Here is a 20165-nt window from a genome sequence, read left to right on the forward strand (position 1 = left end):
CTATTGCACCACAGAACTGAAGTTCAACAGTCCACACAGAGCTATGCTGAGTTTAGATAACATCATCAAAGCAGATTTGTATCATTGTATCATTGCATTATTTGAGGGTTATCTATAGATTACGGACAGATTCTATATGTTGCGTACAGTATAGATTAAGGTGATGAGGAGAAGCAGAAGCACAGCTCTTTTAAGATTGAGATATAAGTCCTGAAGAGCAGATTCATTAGTGTTTGTCAGTGGAATAAACATACTTACCCTCAGGGTAATATGATAAAGTAATCCCAGATCATTAAGAGTTCCGCTACGCTGTTGTTCTATGCACTTGTGTTGCCTTTTAATCTGTTATTTGAAAATAACTCTGAGGAACTCAAAGTTCCCATTTCGCATGTCAGTGCAGACCTCTACCATGTGCCATGGGAACACTCATTGACTCCTGAGTTAAAAAGTGACGTCAAATGACAATCTCACAGCAATTATTTCATCTTTCCTCCCTGGATTTCTTTCGGAAAGCTAAAAAAAAAAAACAGAAGGCAGCTCGTCTATTTCGCAAATTGAAAATGGCTGCAATTTAATCTTAATAACTCTCAAATATGAAAATTGCTCCATGCTTCTGCCGCTTCTGCCGCTGCTGCTCCATGCTGCTGCCGCTGCTGCTGCTGCTGCTGCTGAGGCTGTTGGACCAAGCGGGGCCTCCGTCTTTCCTTTTCACTGAAAAGATAAGGAAATAGAGAAAGCATATTCTTCCAAATTCAATTTTTATTGAATCAGGGCCACACGAGTCTGCCCTCTCAAGTATAATTGGAACTATGGGGAAGGATTGGGGCCCCATGGTATTCTAACAGTCATCTTTAAGTGCAGAGGGAGGAAGCTGAAAAACTGGCGCGTTATTAGTGTATTAATCAAAGCCGTTTAAGCCATGTTTGATTCGATAGTTGATGGAGGAACACGTTTCTTGACGTCTGTTCACTCTATATGACGACGTGGGATTCATGATTATTCATGATCATAGATATATGTTATTTGTACTGCTCACTAATCTGTTTGGCAGATGTGTTCATGTGCGCACACATGCTCGTCAATTAATTTTGATTTGAAAATGTGTGTACACAGCCCGTGGAGCTAAATGCTCAAATAATCGTGGAGCGTGTCTGTCTGTCATCCTTCCAAGCTGATTGACGTGATTGTGCATAATGTGACATTTTTTTTGGAATCAAGGCAAATAATGATCCCATATCAGCAACATAATGAATTCATTACACACAAGCATCCTTATGATTGTCAGCCTGTTTATACATGTTAGGGATGATATCCTACGTTACTTCCAGAGCTTGAAGTTCAGTACTGTGACAGAATTTAGGCATGAATTTAGCCCTTTAAGATTTGAAAATAGATTGTTATACATGAAAAAAATCTGAATCTGTAAAATCTGTATTAACATCAGATTTGTTTTGAGCCTAGAAGAAATAATGCATACTGTGTATGTTATAAGGCTTTTTATACATTTTTGGGAACACATACATTTTTTAAAAAGGTTATTTCATGTTCATGAATCTTTAAAAACATGTCGTCCACATATGAAAGTGAGCTGAGTGACTACCCATGTACAAGCAGCACAAACAGCCTTCTTCCATACTGTACGTGTCCATGTTACTGTGTCCTCCAGTGAGCAGTGGGCTCCAGCGCGTCCCCAGACCACTGCTAAGGAGCCATCACTGCCCACCCTTCCTCCCATACATTTACTCTTCGCTCTCTCTGTATAGCCACAGAAGCCACATGAGCAGTTAGCCCTGCAGTGACCTCCCCCTGTGTGCACGGCCAAGCATGGCGTCCGCTGCCAACCAAGTGCTTTCAGAGCATCACGATACGTGGCACCGGCCATTCGGGAGTGCAGGTCAAGACGCAGTGTGCTGACACACTGCCATTACCAGTGATTACTCTAATGGACCGCCTGAACAATAGGTAAATAAATAATGAAAGGCCGGCTCTGGGAAACGGACCCAGCATCTTTGGCTGTTGAGGGGTCTGATTGCATCTGATTTGGAGTCTACAGAGGGACAGACAGGGCAAAAAATAATAATATACAGTATGCCTGGGTAGCACTCATTATATCTCCAAACTCTCAATAAAATTGTGGGTATAAGAAAAAGTGGGTATAAGAAAACTCTTTCAGTTTATCGAAGTGCATACACTTAGAAATAGATACTTTTTCCTCAATAGATATTTGAGTTGAGATCAGTCTTGCATTCACTGAAGCAAAATGCAGATATTTGTGTTTATGTCCGTGTCCTAGGCCCCACATCTCAAAGAAAGTGAATGTTTCCAAACAGCGTCATTTCATGCAACAGATAAAAGCTAACCCCCCCATACCTTATCATACTCTCTTCTCCACCTCCCTCGCATGGCTGAGATCCAGCTCCTATCCTCTGTTGCCATAGTGCTGCTCAGAAGGTTTTAGTGTTTAGTGGAATCACAGGCATCAACAACTTCGATGTCATCAACAACTTCGTTATCATACACAATCAATAAGCCCGGTCTGATTGTGGGAGTCTGTCAAGCGTGAATGTTTGCCTCCCTATCTCTCTGCCTTTAAAGTTTAAAGGGCTTTAATGATTTCAGTGGCCCTGTTGCCTTAGCCATCCTTTGTTGAGTTACAGAACCAAACCCACTTTCTCCAGACCATGTGTCTTTTTTTCAATTCCAATGCACTGACGTTTGATAATAGATTTTGGGCAGCTTTTTTCTCTCCTCAAAAATGACCATTCCTTTCTGGAAAAGCCTGCCCGTCTTCTTCTTTTGTTCTTAAGTCAGTGGACAAGGAAAGTGCCACAAATGCCAGTGGACGTGCTTGACCCCCCCCCTTCTTCCCGCACCAATGCACCTCTGTCCCCTCTAACCCCTAGCAGTGGCTGCGGTGCATTTATAATATGCCAGATGAACTCCATGGAGACTTGCCTTTGTTTCCCCCTTGAATCCCTACTGCTTTGATATGGCCAGAGATGCAGACAGCATCACCTCTGCAGGTGACCGGTCGGCCGCAGCAATGACCGCCATCTGCAGCACTCCACATAGTCATTTCCTTTAAAGACAATGGCTCTGTCGCAGGTAGTGCAGTTAACTAGTGACAATCCTAACGGTCAGTGACTGGACACAACCAAATTTCCTTTAAAGTCATTGGCTATGTTGCAGATAGTGCAGGTCACTAGTGACAATCCTATTGGTCAGTGACTGGGCAATGGAATGAAACAACAATGATACTTGTTTTCTATGATTGTGTTTTGCAGCTTGAATGTCTTTTGGCTTTGTTTGTATGACAAACTCTGCTCCATTAGTTGTCGGCAGTGCAACTTCTCTTTCATTTTTTTTCCTTTTCAAAACCACAATGCCAATAATTCATTCCTCCCATTCTCTCTGATGGAGCGCCTGAGTCCCTTGTGTTGCTCCTGCCTGCTTCTTGCGTTGGAATTAGGGAGGCGAGCTGTGGAGAAGCTCTAATTATATGTCAAAATATCAGCTGAGTGGCCAAATGTAATTAAATCTGCCTCATTTGTCTATTGGCTGTCGAGCCCTGTATAAATCACCTAAGGAGACACTTACCTCTCACTTTCCCGATGCTGTACGTCAAATCAAATCACCTCAGCATTTTTTTTTTATTAATTTTTTGGTATTTGGTGCCATTTATTTCTATAGCAATATTTTCTTCCTGGGCTTTCATACGACAGGAAGAAGGGTCTAGGCTTACTTTGTTGTTAAAGTGGTTGTTAAACAGGAGAGCAGAGCGCAAGTTCAGATGAGCGAAAAACAGCTGGAGTTCTGACTTCTTATAATGATGTGAAGTATGTTTCATTCATGTACCATTAGCAGAATATGCACGGGAGACATTTAATTTCCTTCGCTCCAGCGCAAGGTTGAGCGGCCTTGATGAGAGAAGATGCGGTGTGTGGTTGAACTGCACGCATGCATACATGCTCATCCAAACACTCACTAATCTACACACACACACACACCGTCTTCTGTTCATGACAGTCCATGAAATACCGCTGATTATTTCTGTTGTGTCGAATCAGTATTTTTAGGCCCATCACTTAAGAGACCAATGTACTTCTAAGTCAGCCATCATTATTAGAGCGTGCCATTGCGACTCACTGATCCCTTATATCACAGAAGTCCATAACAAACCCAGACATTATTATTATCTAAAATTATAGGTACAAGTTTTGCATTTTATATGCCTGTAACACAGAGTTATGACTAGTATGGCAAATTATACTAATAACATATAAACAACTCGCCATAGACTTTCTGACCAGGTGTACAATAGCGATTTTTAGACAATGCGCTAAGCCACTCCCTAAGTTGTTAATTGCCACACCCCTGGGCGCATTGTTTAAAAAATAAACGTGCAAAATAAGGAATTTAACTTAGCGCCGGGTGGGAAATGAGTTTTATGTTTATGTTTATTATCCAAACTTTTCTCATCTGTTGTTCCTCGTTGGTGGAACACACTGCCAGTTCCTACAAGGGCAGGGACATCCTTTTCCACTTTCAAAAAACTCCTGAAGACCCAGCTCTTTAGAGAACATCTACTCTCATAGCAACACTTACAACAAGTCTTACTGATCCTAGCACTCACCAGCCGTTTTAAACTGACAAGTAACTGTTAAAAACAGCACTCACCGACGCACTTATTCTTACTGTACTCTAATGTTTTTTTAAACTGTCCTAAAATTGTGAGAATTGTTCTAAAACTTACTGTTTACCATGTTGTTAGTCGCTTTGGTTAAAAAGCGTCAGCCAAATGTAATGTAATGTAATGTAATATAATGTTTATTATATGTTTGATATTCACAGCCTGGCCTATACTTAACTCACCCATTTATTTGTCATAGTTTTACAACAAAATTGTTAAACATTTACTTAAACATTTTGCCTGTTGAGTACCTTTTTGGCAGAAACTGCCATCCTTGCTAATTAGTTGTACTTCAGAAGCCAATTACCGGTACATTCGTAGTCAGTGTCATGTAGAGATAGCTTAAGACATCTACATAACCGCAAAGCACCGTATTTAGATCCTGACAAATGCACTAGCAGCACCTCACAAATGCATAGTGACATTCACTTACAGTACTTACTTATTCATTTTAGTTGTTATCCAAAGCAACCTGTATATGTCAGTTATTAAAAGGGCCAGTCTCCCCAGAGTCATGTGGGGTTAAGTGGCATGGCCCAGTGTAGTCTTGTAGGGGTTGTTCTCTGCCTGTAGAGCTCTGCCCACCTCTCTTTACTGCATGGCGGCAGGCGGCCGGTGGTCCCTCTCTCCCATGTGAGAATATTCCAGGGTCTCCTGAAGACCAAGCTCGTTACCGTTATGTCCAGATTTCTCACCTTGGGCTGCTCTGTGCAGAGGTGTGTGTGTGTGTGTGTGTGTGTGTGTGTGTCTGTGTATGTTGTAGTGACAAGGTGTGGATCCGGTGTCCCTTGTTAATCCGGCTTTACAGAGTCAAGAGACACGTGCTGAGTTTCCGTACCGCCGGCTCATACTCACCCAAGAGACTTTGAGGAGAGCCCAATGAGGATAGCCAATCAGCAGTACAGTCACCTGAAGAAAAGTCCAGTCTGTGCACTAGTGCAGGTCCAGTCCTTACAGCTCAGCTCATGCTAATCGTTCATAAAAGCATGCATACAGAATCAGGGATTTACGATGATATCCCCAGTCTTTATTCACAAATCCCGATTGAAGACTTGGATGGCTTCAGTGTCGCTTTCCAGCCTCCATTTGTTATAATTAAACAAACTGACGGTCACTGAAGCATTCTCTTTGGAGAAAGGTTTTGCTGACATGCACAGAGCCTGGAGTAAATGAATGCAATATAGTCTGGGGGGCTTCCTAATCATCTCAGAGAATGAATAAGTATTGGCGTGGCAGTGGTGGAATTGTCAAGAGAAGTGGCTTCTTCACTTCTCTTCTCTGTCGACTGTCTCGATCGATTCTGTATTAACCACTCCACTGTGGAGAGGGCTTTGGTCTCACCTGTGTCTGTTGCACAACCTCACGGGAGCATGTGAAATATCTCTTTAGGTGTGTGTGTGTGTGTGTGTGAGTATGTGTGTGAGAGGGAGAGATGTGCATTTCCACAATACTTGGTTGCATGTTTAGAGTTGTATGCTACCCCCCACACACACACACACACACACACACATTAACAGAGAGAGAGGGGGGACTGAAAGCAACTGGTAAAAGTATTGTGATGTGTTTGAATTTGAATATAACTGGAATGCCATCGGTCATGTGGGCTTATGTGATACCCACAGCAGATATCTGTCGCAGTCTGTGAAGAGTAAAAGTTTAGGTGTTTGGGATTGAGGAAACGCGATGTCTGTGGTTGTGGCTGCCACAGGGAGAGACAAAATGGGCTGCTACCACCAGTGTGTTTTCATAGGGTGGTGCGTTATTATGCTGGAATTTCGGCAACATCTAATATCTCAGCAAATTAAGCCAAGTGCGGGAGGATGATTATAAACAATATAGTAATGTTTGAATACACTATGTATTTACGGAATAGGTATTTGTCAGTGTGGAAAAAAGACAGAATTTTCTCCCTGTCGTGTACTGTGTGTGCAGAACCTCCCCCCTCCTCCGTAGAAGCAGGAGAGGAGAACAGAGTATCAATCTAATGCCGTCCACCGTTTCCAGGCTGAAATTTTCCCTTAGGAAGCGTCCAAAAGCTTCTAATTACAACAGCTAGGGGGAAAGATCAACCTAAAGGGGCAGATATTAAAATAACAACCTCCGGGAAAGGAGAAGAAAATACGAGTGATTTTCGGAAGGAAAAAAAAAACCGTACGCGGTCTTCAGTTTCGGTTGGAAAAGTCCGGGTAAAGATGTTTGCCTTTTGTATTTTGCTTGCTGTGTCTTGCATAGGTGTTTTACCCGATCGCTGTTGTAATGTAATGTTTTCATATTTAGGCTATTTGAAACGTAAATGTTTTTAAGAAATGGCGTATGGAAGAATTGAATCATTCAGCAGCATCGCATTTGGACAGCTCCACACTGGCTCTGCTCACCGTCAGAGCTAGCGATAAATACTCAGGACTAAATTGCCGGCTGCTTTGACTTGTATGTCATCATCTTATTTTCAGATTCGGTATAAGTAGATTAGACGCAGTGTTTTGGGATCGTAATCTAGACAGATTTTCAAAAGCCCTTTTAAATCGAACTATGGAACAGAATTAATATTCTTTGCCTCCCTCTCCTTGCAGGAACGATTCTTGGGGAACCTGGTCCTCCAGAGGATGCAAAACCGTGCTTACCGATGCATCCCATACTAAATGCTTATGTGATCGTGTATCTACCTTCGCCATTTTGGCTCAACAACCACGAGAAATAGTAAGTGGTGTTCAGTTTGCTTTTGATATAACAGATTGCTTGCGTGGAATCATTGTTTTACGTGGGTTAGTGCCTTAGCGAGTGCTTCATTGTAATGCATAGCGTGCCGTTATAAATTGTTACTCCATCTGAAGGACGCCAAGTGTGTTGTGCCCACTCGCATCAGTATACGTCTGTGTTGATTTTTTGAAGATAAGGATCTTCATTCTTCCACACAGGAGTATGCATTAGACCGCGCTTCTGTGTGTGTGTGTCTGTGTGTGTGTGCGCGCACGCGCGCGCGTGTTTATGCCGCTTTATCCTGTATGCAGTAGCCTACACATTCATATGCTCTCTATGTCTCCTGTGTAGTGCACCTGTTTTATCTGCCATATCATGCCAGATCAGACATCTTAGTTGTGTCTTAGTCGTGTGCTCCTCTGATGAGCGTGGGCTACAAGCAATAGGAAATGCTTACTCTGTTAATGTGTGATGCCCTGTGCATGCAAGAGCTTGTTATTCATCACATCTCACTAATTGGATATCAGTCATGTTATGGCAGTCCCAGTAAAGCAGATGTTGTTGGTTGCAGCAGAGATGCTTGCTGTAACAGGTGACAAAATGGGGTCTGTTTTTTTCCCCCTTCTTTTTTTTGTTCTATCTTCTGTGATGTTTTCGTAAATGTTTCTAGACATATTTCAGGCTCAGTTGCTAAGGTGACAGAGATGTCAGTGTTGTCTTTTATTTACATGCAGCAGGGGTGAAGTTTAATAACTCTGTTCATTGCGAATGCGCTGCTGATATGTCAAGATGACTTGTGGCCCCCTGGAGGGGTGGCGCTAGGCAGAGGCCCGATGTCAGGTGGGATTCAGAGGAGGAGAGCCATCAATAAAGGCCTAGCAGGCTGATAACGCTGGAAGGTAGCACTGCAGCTTCTGCTAGCATGATGGGTGAGGGTAGTAGAATAGAACACAGCAGGAGATTGAGATAGTGAGCACACTGGCTTGGGTTTGAGGTCAGGAATAGCACAGTTGTGGGCATGACAGTAAATAACGTTTATCACTTCTGTTTTTTTGTCATTTATGTCTTTTATAGGGTTAAATTAACATTGTGCTGTATGATGACACAGTATTAGGTCTATTTATTACCTATTTTTAAGATGAATACTCTTATATTGAAGTGTGTTTCATAATAATAACCCTATTGTTTATCACCTGTCTTGCTTCTTATTGCAGGTAGACCTTTGCTAATGTGATGTATAACATTCTTTAGCCATCCCCTCGCCATTAAATTACTATATGTTGTTGCATGGCTGCAAATTGGACAAGATTTCAAAACGGTGCTGTGCCAGAGTGTCAGTGCTGAGCGCTGAACACAGTGTCATCTTATGTGTTATTGTGCTCTTGATTATTGATCATGTTTCAGCCATGTTGTGGCTTCTTTGGCAAAAGGGACATGCCATGAAGCATCGTCCACATGCCATAAAGCATCGTCCACTCCCCCTACTGTGACCATCACATGAAACAAGTCCTGGCTCTCCTTGTGATCTCTCTCTCTCTCTCTCGCAGACCATGGAGTACACAGGGGTTCCGTCTGTGACACTGGTCATTGGCTGCGGCCTGTCCTGTCTGGCCTTGATCACGTTGGCAGTGGTCTATGCCGTGCTCTGGAGGTAGGTGCATTTTAATGAGCACAATGCAGATTGCTTTTTTTTAATATGGTCCTGCTGAGAAAGCCACTGCTCAGCACCTGGCATGGTGTTTCACAACAGACCCCCCCCCCCGCCCCCAAGATGTGCCATCAACATGCCTCAATTTAAATGTCACTGACCAGCAGCAATTTATGAAACCTCATGCCACTGGAGGAATGCAATCACTGCTTGTGTGACGTAAACTGATGCTAGTTGTCAATCAAGCATCCGGATTTATTGACTTTGTTCCTGTGCTGCTATTGTTGTTGTTGTTCTAGATACATCAGGTCCGAGCGGTCAATCATCTTGATTAACTTCTGTCTGTCCATTATCTGCTCCAACATCCTCATCTTGGTAGGACAGACGCAAACTCACAATGCAGTAAGTAGCCATTTTTCAATTTCTGTTCTTATCTATCAAAAGGACAGTGTGTACACATAGACAGAATACAGTGAATGCTTACGTTGTGTGATTTATCTTGTCTTTTGAATGGTATTTCCAAAGAGAAGATGGAATATGTTATCTAAATTATATTCATGCACTGGTGTGGTTTTGTCTGGGTTATATCTATACCGTATTGGGCTTGTGTGCTTTGCTAAAACCTGTGCTTATTTCACAAGCTATTTCTGGCTATGCTTTCAGTGTGTGTGTGTGTATGTGTGTGACATGAGTGTGTGTGTGAAGTGTGGCCTACCCCTCCAGGCTTCATTGGATTGTTTGGCAGCTGTGAAGCTAGAGTGTTGTTTGCTTTCACATGCCACACTGATGATGATGCTGTCTTGTGTGGCACCCAGTCTTGAGACACAAGGGTCTAATCTCGTAGCAGTCTCGAGACTGGGTGCCACCCAAGGGTCTAATCTCGTAGCAGTCTCCAGACTGGGTGCCACCCAAGGGTCTAATCTCGTAGCAGTCTTGAGACTGGGTGCCACCCAAGGGTCTAATCTTCAGCACCAAGAACAAAAAATGAGAAAGAAAACAATTGTGTCACAAATGACGTCAAGATGGATGCCTTAGATTTTTTTTTTTTTTTTGGTCCAACCTACCTGTCCAGATGTTGACACTTTACAGCATTCCTACTGACACGAAACACAAATTTGACAAATGTCAGTGAAAGCTGCCTTGTTCCTAGTTGCCCAGATAAAATGTATCTGTGCACAGCTTTTGGCGAATTACAGTGGTATTTGTCCGAGCTTGGCTGTGCTCTGTGTGAGTAGGGGCCAATGAAGAGATTAAGGCGATCCGTTTGGGTCAGTCCCGTAACATTGCATTTTAGTCTAAATCAATGGGAGAGGTGCAAAAGGTGGACAGCATTGATTCAGGGATCGGAGCCATCTGCTTATGGCAAATGACCAGTGCTCCGTTGACAGTGGGTATGAATGTTGTTCAGAGATTTGTGCCAAGTCATTCTGTGAGAGCATTTTTGATGATGTAGAAGAGACAGTGCTTGCTTGCTCTGCCCCTTTCACAAGATGACATCTTGCTTATAGTGAAGGCTTTGATGGAGTTCAGGGGATAGGGATCGTAGAGTATGAGTCATTGTTGAGGAAATCAGGATCACAGTGGTTAGAAATCATTGATTAAACCCAAATCCAATATGGGATTGACTTTTCTTGTATGAGGAAAAAACTTGGACGAAAAAGGTTTTCTCCAAAAAAGGGATACTTACCAATAAAACGAATGTTTCGATCATCCGAGGGCACGGCCCATTGAAATCTATGTCTCCATCATTAACTAAGTCGAATGGGTAAGTGGCCAAGAGACTTCATATCATTCTGGACAGAAATGCTTGATTTAGGGGTTTAGTTTGACATTATAGCTGTTTTAAATGATGGAGGTCTCTAGTGAAGACTATGCCTGCTCCAAGTGATCTAATGCCCTGCCTTAATGGAACCAACGGCCGGACTCAGGAGTTTGGCAGGATGTGATACCTTCCTCACGTCTCTCCACATGGAACTGCTTTAGAGGAAGGCACTTTTTTTAAAACCCAAAATCATTTCATTTGGTGCATTGGAGCGCATAGGGATTACTCCCGAAACCTATTGAACTTTTTCATTAAAGTAAGAGCCAGCAAATGTGCAAAAAAGAAAGATCCCTGCATTCAGCCGCCCAGCAGTCTCATTCAGACATCATCCCAGATCAGGGAATTAAATAAGTCTGACTTACAAAGTGCTAATGCTCAAGAAAAGCAGCCCCATTGAAACATTGTGGCAACTCTGGCTCTTTCTGTGTAATCTTCAAGCCCTCCCATCTGGTTGGCCAGGAGTCTGCTGCAGTCTTTTCAGGTTATTTGGTTGTTACTGTAATATGGTGTTGAGATGGTGCATTTCTATGTCAGGACTTTGATCAGGTCTATATTAACACTTCCATTATTCTTTGGCGCTCTTGGTCTACCCTAGAAACAGTTAGGCGTATTGTTTTATATTCTGCTGATGTCTACACACATGTATGCATATCTATCTATCTATCTATCTATCTATCTATCTATCTATCTATCTATCTATCTATCTATCATCACACACACACACACACACACACACACACACACACACACACACACACACACACACACACACACACACACACACACATTTATATCTATAGTTAAGGCTTCTTCCCAAATTTAATTATTGCTGAGATGCTACAGTTGCAGTAATTTTCTCTGCTCTCCTGATTGAACGAAAAGAGAATCCTGGTGTGCAAGGATTAAACTTCTTTTTGGATAATGAGCAGACCTAGCATGAAAAACAAGTTTTGATGAGTCATATTGCTTTTTTATTTCAGACGAGAGGGGCAATGTGGCGATGATGGTTTGGGTTGATTTTTATTTGTCTTTTTGGGTCGTTTATGATGTTTGCAGCAGGGGGACCCAGAAGTGTGTAGTTCCCTTATTTATATGCCTCGCTGCTGTTAAGCATCTGAAGTGGTTGACCATGTGAAACAGTACATGGGCTTTTGAGATTTTGGCCTACTTCATTTGGAAGATGGGTGTCAACAGCAATGCAGGGATTTGCTTCTGGAATCCATGAAAACTCTAAAGGGAGTTTTTTAAGGGTCAGGGATGCAACCTTTCTGTCAATACTCTGATGCAGTTTGGCAGACATACAGTACATAAACCCATTCATTGGGAGGACATTCTAATTTTTTTTCTAAAGATCAAAGCTTAAAAACAATGTATGTTGAGCATTTTTGACTGTTTAGAAGTTCAAACGAGATGAGAGCCCTGGATTAGAGTCACAAGTGTGGAAGTCACTTTGTTGAAAGAGCTTTTCTAAATGTCACACAGAGGTTAAGTGCAGAGAATTTTGGTGCACTTTCTCAAGAATAGTATCTCCATGAAGTGCGTTCTTTATAGAGGCGCATACTGGGCTGAGAAGAAGTCTGTTCCAAGGCACTGACGTCAGCGAGGTGCAGAAAGGTAGTGAAATGCTGTGTTGCTGTTTGAAATGTGTCATTATAGAAGCACTTAACTGAAGTCTTGCTATTTCAAGCAATCTTGGAACTACATCACAGGGCCTACATTCTTTTTTTATGTTCTGACCGGAAATACAGCATCAATGCCCTCATTTACATAGACAAAATGAGAAAAAGAGGTTTGTCCTCAGCAGCCCCTACAAGCTTGTCTGGGAAATCATGTTTTTTTTTTTGGAGGTTCATTGCTTAAAAATTGCTAATAAGTGAGCTAACCACAGTGGAGGGCTCGCGCTCCTGCTCAGGGAAGATTGTCATTTGTCGGCTGCCTACACAGATGCAATGCTGTGTGAGTCAACAGCCGAGAGGAGTGACACATCGCTGTGTCACACGGACATTTTATTACAGGCATATCCACGGGCACCCATGGGTCCATCAGCAGCCATTTCAGGGGGAGCCAGTGCACTTAGCACATGTGTGAAGAAGAGCACCTGCATACTCAGAGGCCTGGAGTGCCACCATCAAGCCTGGTTATGACAGCCTCCCTCTAGGCTCCTACATGGACTTAAATAGGCGTTGTGTTGGTGTGTGTATCGCTGCCGTTGATATTACTGGCTGCCTGAAGATCTATCTGATGTGCTTGTTGAAGAAATGCACTCTCACGTTCTCAGACTGTATAGGTATAGGATGGGGTAAATAAAGGTAGTGGCGCCAGCCATATTGGGAAATGCCTTGCCGCAGACAGTTAAAAAAAATCGATGTGTAATTAACTCTGATAGAAGGCAAAGTCACATGTTTGTTCTTTTGATTGCCCATTAACAGAGCACTGGCCTCTCCCGAGGGCAAGCTCTAAATGCTCTTGTCATGAGGGCCATTTTGAAGTTGGCCCTTCCCTACATCTCTCTCGTGCTAACCAGGGTCTGCATGGCAGTTTATTTGTCACACTGCAATTTTTTTAGAGACTGTTGGTCCTTAGTTGATTTGTTGAAGGGGTGTGCGTGTTTGTGTGTGTGTGATTGTGGAATAGAGGGGCAAAAGTCGTGTCCACTCTCCAGTTGAATGGATCTGGAGCCGGCGCTTTAGACGTGCTCTGCCTCAGTAACCTGACATGGTTGTCACAGGGAGCCTCCAGCCTGTCCTCACACTGAGTTGATTTGAAGGCTTGTCAGCACTTATCAAGCACCCCGTCATCGGGCTTGTTCATTACGGGTGGCATAGTCCGGGATCCAGTCTGACGACACCCCTAAACTCTAAATATTAAATGATGAAATCTCTTTAGTCATGTGTTAACAGGTCACACACTCTCCCTTAGTAAAGACAGATATTTGACATAGGTTTTTACTTATGACAGAGTAGTATAAATCACAATGTTTTGTGGTGCTTTCATTATATTCTTTAAAGAATTTTGTAACTAGTAATTGGCTTAATTGACAAAAAAAGAAAGTTATTTCAAAATAACAGATAATAACAGATGTCAGATAAGGTAGACATTTTAGTTGCTAGAGCACAAGCCATTTACTTAGCGGCTTTACCACAGTGCCCTTCAACTAGGAACAAAAATGGAGGGAGAGTGTGGAAAATGGCTAAAATGGTCAGCACAAGGTGCCCAAATAATGCTGTAGCTTTTATCTTGGCCAGTCTCCCACCAAGGTAGTGGAATTTGCCACCAGCTTGGAAGCAGGCATGGCGATAGGCACTCAGGCTATTAAATGTGTGGAGGCTGACCAGTAGGCGATAGGCTGCATCCGTCCTGTCTCCATGGTGCTGTAGCTGAGCTCTTCCAGACCAACATGTTTATTATTAGCTTCTCTCTCATCTGTTAAAAAAAAAAACACTTGGGCAAAAATGGTCTGCTGAAAGGCTGGATTATTCCACAGGTAAATGCTGTGTGTGGTGGTGTGGTTAATTACCGTGACATTGTGTCTCTGTGCACTGGTGGGTGTGTGTGTGTGTGTGTGTGTGTGTGTGTGTGTGTGTGTTACTGGCTTCGGCATTGATGGCTTTTGGGACAGTGCAGAAAAATCATCCTTCTGTTGTCTAGGTGTCCATAGGGAGCAGTGACTGTCTATAGCGTCACCTTCGTATGTCTCTTGTCATTCTCTCTCTCTCTCTCTCTCTCTCTCTCTCTCTCTCTCAGTCTGTTTGTCTCTCAATCTAGCCAGGACAATGTGGGAAAACAAAGAGACATGTCTGGCTTGTTGTCTGTGAGGGTTTAAGAAGAAGAGAGAGGAATCTGTCTGTGACTGTTAGCTATATGCCAGCACAATACCGCTTGTCAGGTTTTGACACACTCCTTCTAAATACTGTCAGTTAAGCCTATCACATACACAAACACATCTAGCCTTGCAGATACACACACAGCAAGCTTTCTCTACATAGAAAAGATGTGGCCTTTGTGTACTCCTATTTACAGTACTTGCTTTCATGCATGAGCGATTTTAGTTTTGACAATTTGACAGTTTATTAGCAAGACACATTGTAATAACAATAACTTGTAATACATTTACCATCTACCTAATATACCAAACATGGTTTTATTGTCTTACATTGCATTGTTAAGTAGAGGATATGGACAAGAGTTATGGGCTGTGATGGTCAAGAGAGATGTAGCATCACATTCACAACACAGCAGTATGCAAGAAGTGAAGGGGTCTGAATGGTTTCCAAATCCACTGTGTGATCAACTTGAGTAAAGGGCGTTAAGCTGCCGTGTTTAGTGTGGGGCTGGGAGTTTTCACCCATGATCCCATTTGACGTTCCCCTTAGCGAGGCTCTCTCGGCTGGGGATGCCGTCCTTGTTGTGACTAAGCGCTGGATTAGAATGAGGCCGATACGACTGTGGACAGACAGGAGGGGCACCTAATAGAGATTTGCACTACTCTGAGCTCATTACAAATGGCAGTGAGTGTGAGGTACTTTTGTAAAGGGGTGTGCAACCCAAACTCGCGTCGACTTTGCTAAATCTGGCTAATGGGGCTTAATCCATGTCAGGTGACTACAGCATGCCAGAGCTCTGTTCAGGGTGTTGTTAAGCGGTGTGTTTGAGTCAGAAAGACTTCTCAGCTCTAATGGGAGGATATTTAAAGGCCTTTGCAGTGGATGTATTATTAACTCCAGTTGGGCTGTTTGTAGTTAAGAGGTCTCTAGATTCATTACACTTTAAAGCCTTGCCGTGTTTTTCTGATGTGCGTTTGTAACATCTACATTTTGGAGGTCATGCTGTGTTTTAAGTTTGGTCTGAGGGAACTGAGAGCGTATGAATGTTGTCACTCGTTTATGGATGTGTTGACCAAAAAAAAAGAACCCGTATTCTCTGGGGGGCTTGGAAATCAGTGTTCAAAACCAATAGGCTAACTCGCTATTTGTATGTTTCATTTTTTCCAAAGGATATTTGATTTCTGTGGTATGAATAAGTAATGTGTTATATCACAAGGCCAACGCTTTACTAGATGTCCTGAAGAAAAGTGAAATGTACTCGTCTCTTCCAGCACCACAACATTAATACTTAAGGGTGTTCGCTCTTTCATAAGTAGGCACAACAGTGTCAGCTCTGGTTTCTCACAGGAAGGCAAGTTGTTCTGAAAAACCTGCCTGGGATGTGCTTTTGTGATATTACAGATGAAGGGGGTTCCTTTCCTTTCCTTTCCTCCCTTTATGTCACATGTTTACTATCAATCTAGGCCCTGAAGAAATTTATGGGTGTTCTTATGAATAATTTGTGGTTTAAAGTGCCCTTTTGCTTTTCCTGTAGTGGGTTGTTGTGCTGTGATGGCAACATTCACCCTCACAGGACTGGTAACATATTTGTCATGAATGATAACAGTGATGGGGAAGACAGAATTTATATGGACACAAACATCCTAGAGCATGCCTTGGATGTACTCCATCAGAGGTGGATTGCCATTGCATTCATCTTTGGTTAGTTTAGTTCATATTCATGAGTGTGTTAATGCAGGTGTACAGAACAGGTATAGGATAGGTACGACAGGTGAAAAAGGAGTATCAACGGACTGACATTGTGTGCAGTACTTCAGTCTCTAAGAGACCTGTGTGCTGTTCATGGAGTACTCCTGGATGGCACAATTAAAAGCTCATTGTTTGTTCCGGTTAAAGTAAAAAGCTTTCAAGATGGGCCTGAGAGGGTTTTTGAAGCCCACAATTATTAGACAAAAGCCTTTTTGGAATTTGGATTCGGAGCGGCAGAATTGTTAGAAGCAGCGGGATGCAGGTGCTTTTTCGCAAATGTTGGAGACGAGGTTTAGTTGCTTATGAAGTGAGGGAAGTGGCTCTGTCTCTCAGGACATAAACTTCTCTTGAGAAGGTACGAAGGTGAGAGGCCATTAGTTCCTGTGTTCCTATCCTCTCAGCCACTCAACAGTGAGAATGCAATGTTGATGTGTGAAGATGAGACAAACTCAACCACTGTGCCTCATTGTGGGACTAACAGTGCTATGCTTGTGGGTCAATTATTAATTCAGTATATGCATTGCTGCAATGCTGTACCACTGCAACGCATGTGTCTTTTGGTGAGGAAGTACAGTAGCAAAATGCAACAACATCTTTGCTATGATTTTTCGTTTTGTCGAACATATGGTGAGCGACGGATTGCAATTCTCTGGCGTGTGCATCTCGTCACGTTTTTTTTTTTTATGTGTTGGCTTTGCCCCGTGGGCCGTTTCAAATATAGTTGCCCCTGCAATCAAGAGTTCTATTTATAGCGTCCCGGAAATGCTTTAAACTCAGACTAAATCCTCCCCAGGAGGCGTCCCCAGGCCCATCCGAGCGAAAAAGCAGAGATGCAGTACACACACTATCAGATAACACGCCAGCGAAACACAGGGGGGAGAGAAGAAGAGAGGAGAGTACTCTCCATAATCAGAGGCGGTATGCCAGGCCCCTCCCTGGCCTACCAATGCAGAATGTGCCAGCATGATGAATGGTTTTTAAAGACCGCGGGGGTGAGCTGAATGTATTCCTCCCCTTTCTCGAGGTTGCTTCTTGTGGCAAAGGGAATATGGGGTAGAAGTGAAGAGGGGGGGACTGTATTTTTTTTTATGATCTTTAGATCCATACCTGCATTTTTATTTCTGAGTAAGACCACTGTCTTGTAGTTCAAGAGGTGAGCGATGAATAAATCATCAGCATACGTTGGAGAACACAGTGTTAACATATCTTTAGGTCCCCTGATGGTGCTCTACAGGATATACACATTGATTTAGTTAAACATTAAACAGCAGAAGCACCATTGTTAAACCCCTTAGCCAAAACAAACAGTGTAGGTTGACTGGGGTTACCCTCACACAACCTTTTAGTGTGTGTGTCACCTAGTTCTGGCCTTGGTGCAGTCACTTTGAATGTAGGCCTATTAATACATCTATATCTACCAATGTTTGTGTTCATGATGGCTTGCTATGTGTTACTTTCACACACACACACACACACACACACACACACACACACACACACACACACACACACACACACACACACACACACACACACACACACACACAGACAGAAAGGGTAAGTGAAACATAGGCATGGAGGTAGATATATTTCTGACAGATCACAAGAGACAGTCTCACCCCATGTGAGTGGGTGTTGTTTTGTGTGGGTAGTGCAAGCACATTGCGGAAAGTTTTGAAATGACATAGCCAGCCACATTTGATATCAATCCAGCTTGATGGCTTTCAAAATGTTCCATAGAACCACTGCCTTTTCTACCCTTTTGATGCAAGGTGATGCAGCGTTTTCAGCTCACTGAAAAGGAAAATGGACAATAAAAACACGGTAAAAGCCTGTAAAATAGGAAAACGCAACAGGCTTCTTTGACAGCAGTATTTAGACGGCATTGTCATTCATATTTGTGATTTTTGCACAGCGCTTTTCTACCTGATGCTTATGTGAATACAGGGCCTTCATCCAAGACTGAGTGCAGTGGCTGACTTATAATGTGGAACGATTTGTCCAATTCAGCCTGAATGCACCATTTCATCAGATGAGAGTTCAAATCTATGCAGATGACAGTAATACAGCTACATGTATATGTGTACATGTATACATGTACAGCTACGTGTATTTTAAACTATTCACAGTAAATTCGGTTGGGACAGTCTAAATGACAGTGTAAATGAATTAGTCTTGTCTAGAGTCTAGTCTCTCATGTTATCCTGAGTGACGCCCAGATGTACATTGGCATGCGTACATACATACGCACATCCATACATACATGCATACATGAGTACACACATGCGTATAGACCTGCTCAGATATGTTGTATCTTAAAGGCTGGTTCCAAACTAAACAACACCAAGGACAGATGTAGAAGAGGAGATGTTGGTTGCAACTGTTCGCAAAAACACAATAGCACACACAATGAAGACATCAATTCTGAAGCACAATATCAAGAGCAGTTATGTAAGGGGAAAAGTACTGGAACATGATCCATGCTGTTATTTTAGTCCATGCAGCCTATTTGTCCTGATTTGTAAAAGATTAGATAATTCCCCGGTGGAGTGCAGGGAAACACATAGAAAAAAATATTGAAAAAATATCTGTGCAAATCTTTCTTTGTTGCAGATGGACTCTTTCCATACACTATTATGGAAGATGTTTCTCAGCATTTAAATATGACCCGTACAATCAGCCACAAATGCACTGCCACACTTGAGCCAGTGCTTTAAATGATTCAATCCGTGTAGTTCCATCCAAGTGCCCCAACGAGGATGTTTTGTTCCCATGCTACCCAGCCTTCTTCCCAGCAGCCCCTGCATCATGCAGCCATCTTGGCTGCTGCGCCTTTCTCCTTGAATGGACAATCCAGCCTCAGCCCTGTATGCTATCCTTGCTGTATGCTAAAGCCCTGACTTCTTCCAGCAGAGCTACAGTACAGTGCATGCACATATTATGGATGCGCATCTCCAAAAGACATAATTAGGTGTAGTGACAGTATGCAGGATGTCTGCCTCTCAATGCGTTCTGTTTTTTTTTTTTTTTTTTTTTCCTTTTCTTTTTTCCCTCTCTTTTTTGTTTTCTTTTCCTCCGCGGGTTTATGCTGCTGGGTGGTTCTGCAGTCATCATTGTTGACTAGTGTTTACGTGCAGGAGGGCACGGCTTGCAGCCACCAGCCACACACCAGCAGCTAATTGGTCTATATCTCCAACCCTAACCCATATTTGTCATATATGTTTTTCAACCCTAACTCTTATTTGTTTGCTAGCTTCAGCTATTAAAGGAGACTGTTACACACACACACACACACACAGACAAACATATCCTTCCTCCATCTACCTTCCTCCTTCTGACGTCAGCCTTGCAGTATGCTCTTTACCTCCTATCCCTTGTTTCCATGGATACAGACTCGCTGGGCTCGACGTCTCCCAGCAATTTGCCTTTGTAAAGGGCAACGTGCACTCTGGATTCCAACTAAGTCTTTACAGCATCAGCAAACACCCCCCACCACCACCACCACCCCAAACCTCCAACCTCATCACCCCCTCCTCCCCACCTCACCCAGCCCTCCTGGCCTCATGCCTATGCAGTGTCATCTCTCCACGCGATACTAAGGAGATTTGGCCATGTCACAGCTTAGCAGGGAGGGAGAGCGACCCTGCACTACTAAAGCTGTCTTTAACATCTGTAGCTACGGCACGGTGCTTCATCACACTTCCGTGGTTTTTCACAGTCCTCTGTGGATCGCTC

General features: G+C 43.0%; 1 protein-coding gene across 1 annotated transcript in view; it reads left to right on the forward strand.

Annotated features, from left to right (window-relative positions):
• The window catches only part of adgrb3 (adhesion G protein-coupled receptor B3), a 146777-nt gene that overhangs the window by 105906 nt on the left and 20706 nt on the right, over nt 1-20165 (forward strand). The window contains 3 exon segments of the mRNA XM_048269104.1: nt 7261-7387; nt 8935-9038; nt 9335-9437. Of these exon segments, the coding sequence (XP_048125061.1) occupies nt 7261-7387; nt 8935-9038; nt 9335-9437 (334 nt within the window).

The sequence above is a fragment of the Alosa alosa genome, chromosome 18 (genome assembly GCF_017589495.1).
Source record: "Alosa alosa isolate M-15738 ecotype Scorff River chromosome 18, AALO_Geno_1.1, whole genome shotgun sequence".
Classification (NCBI taxonomy): Eukaryota; Metazoa; Chordata; class Actinopteri; order Clupeiformes; family Clupeidae; genus Alosa; species Alosa alosa.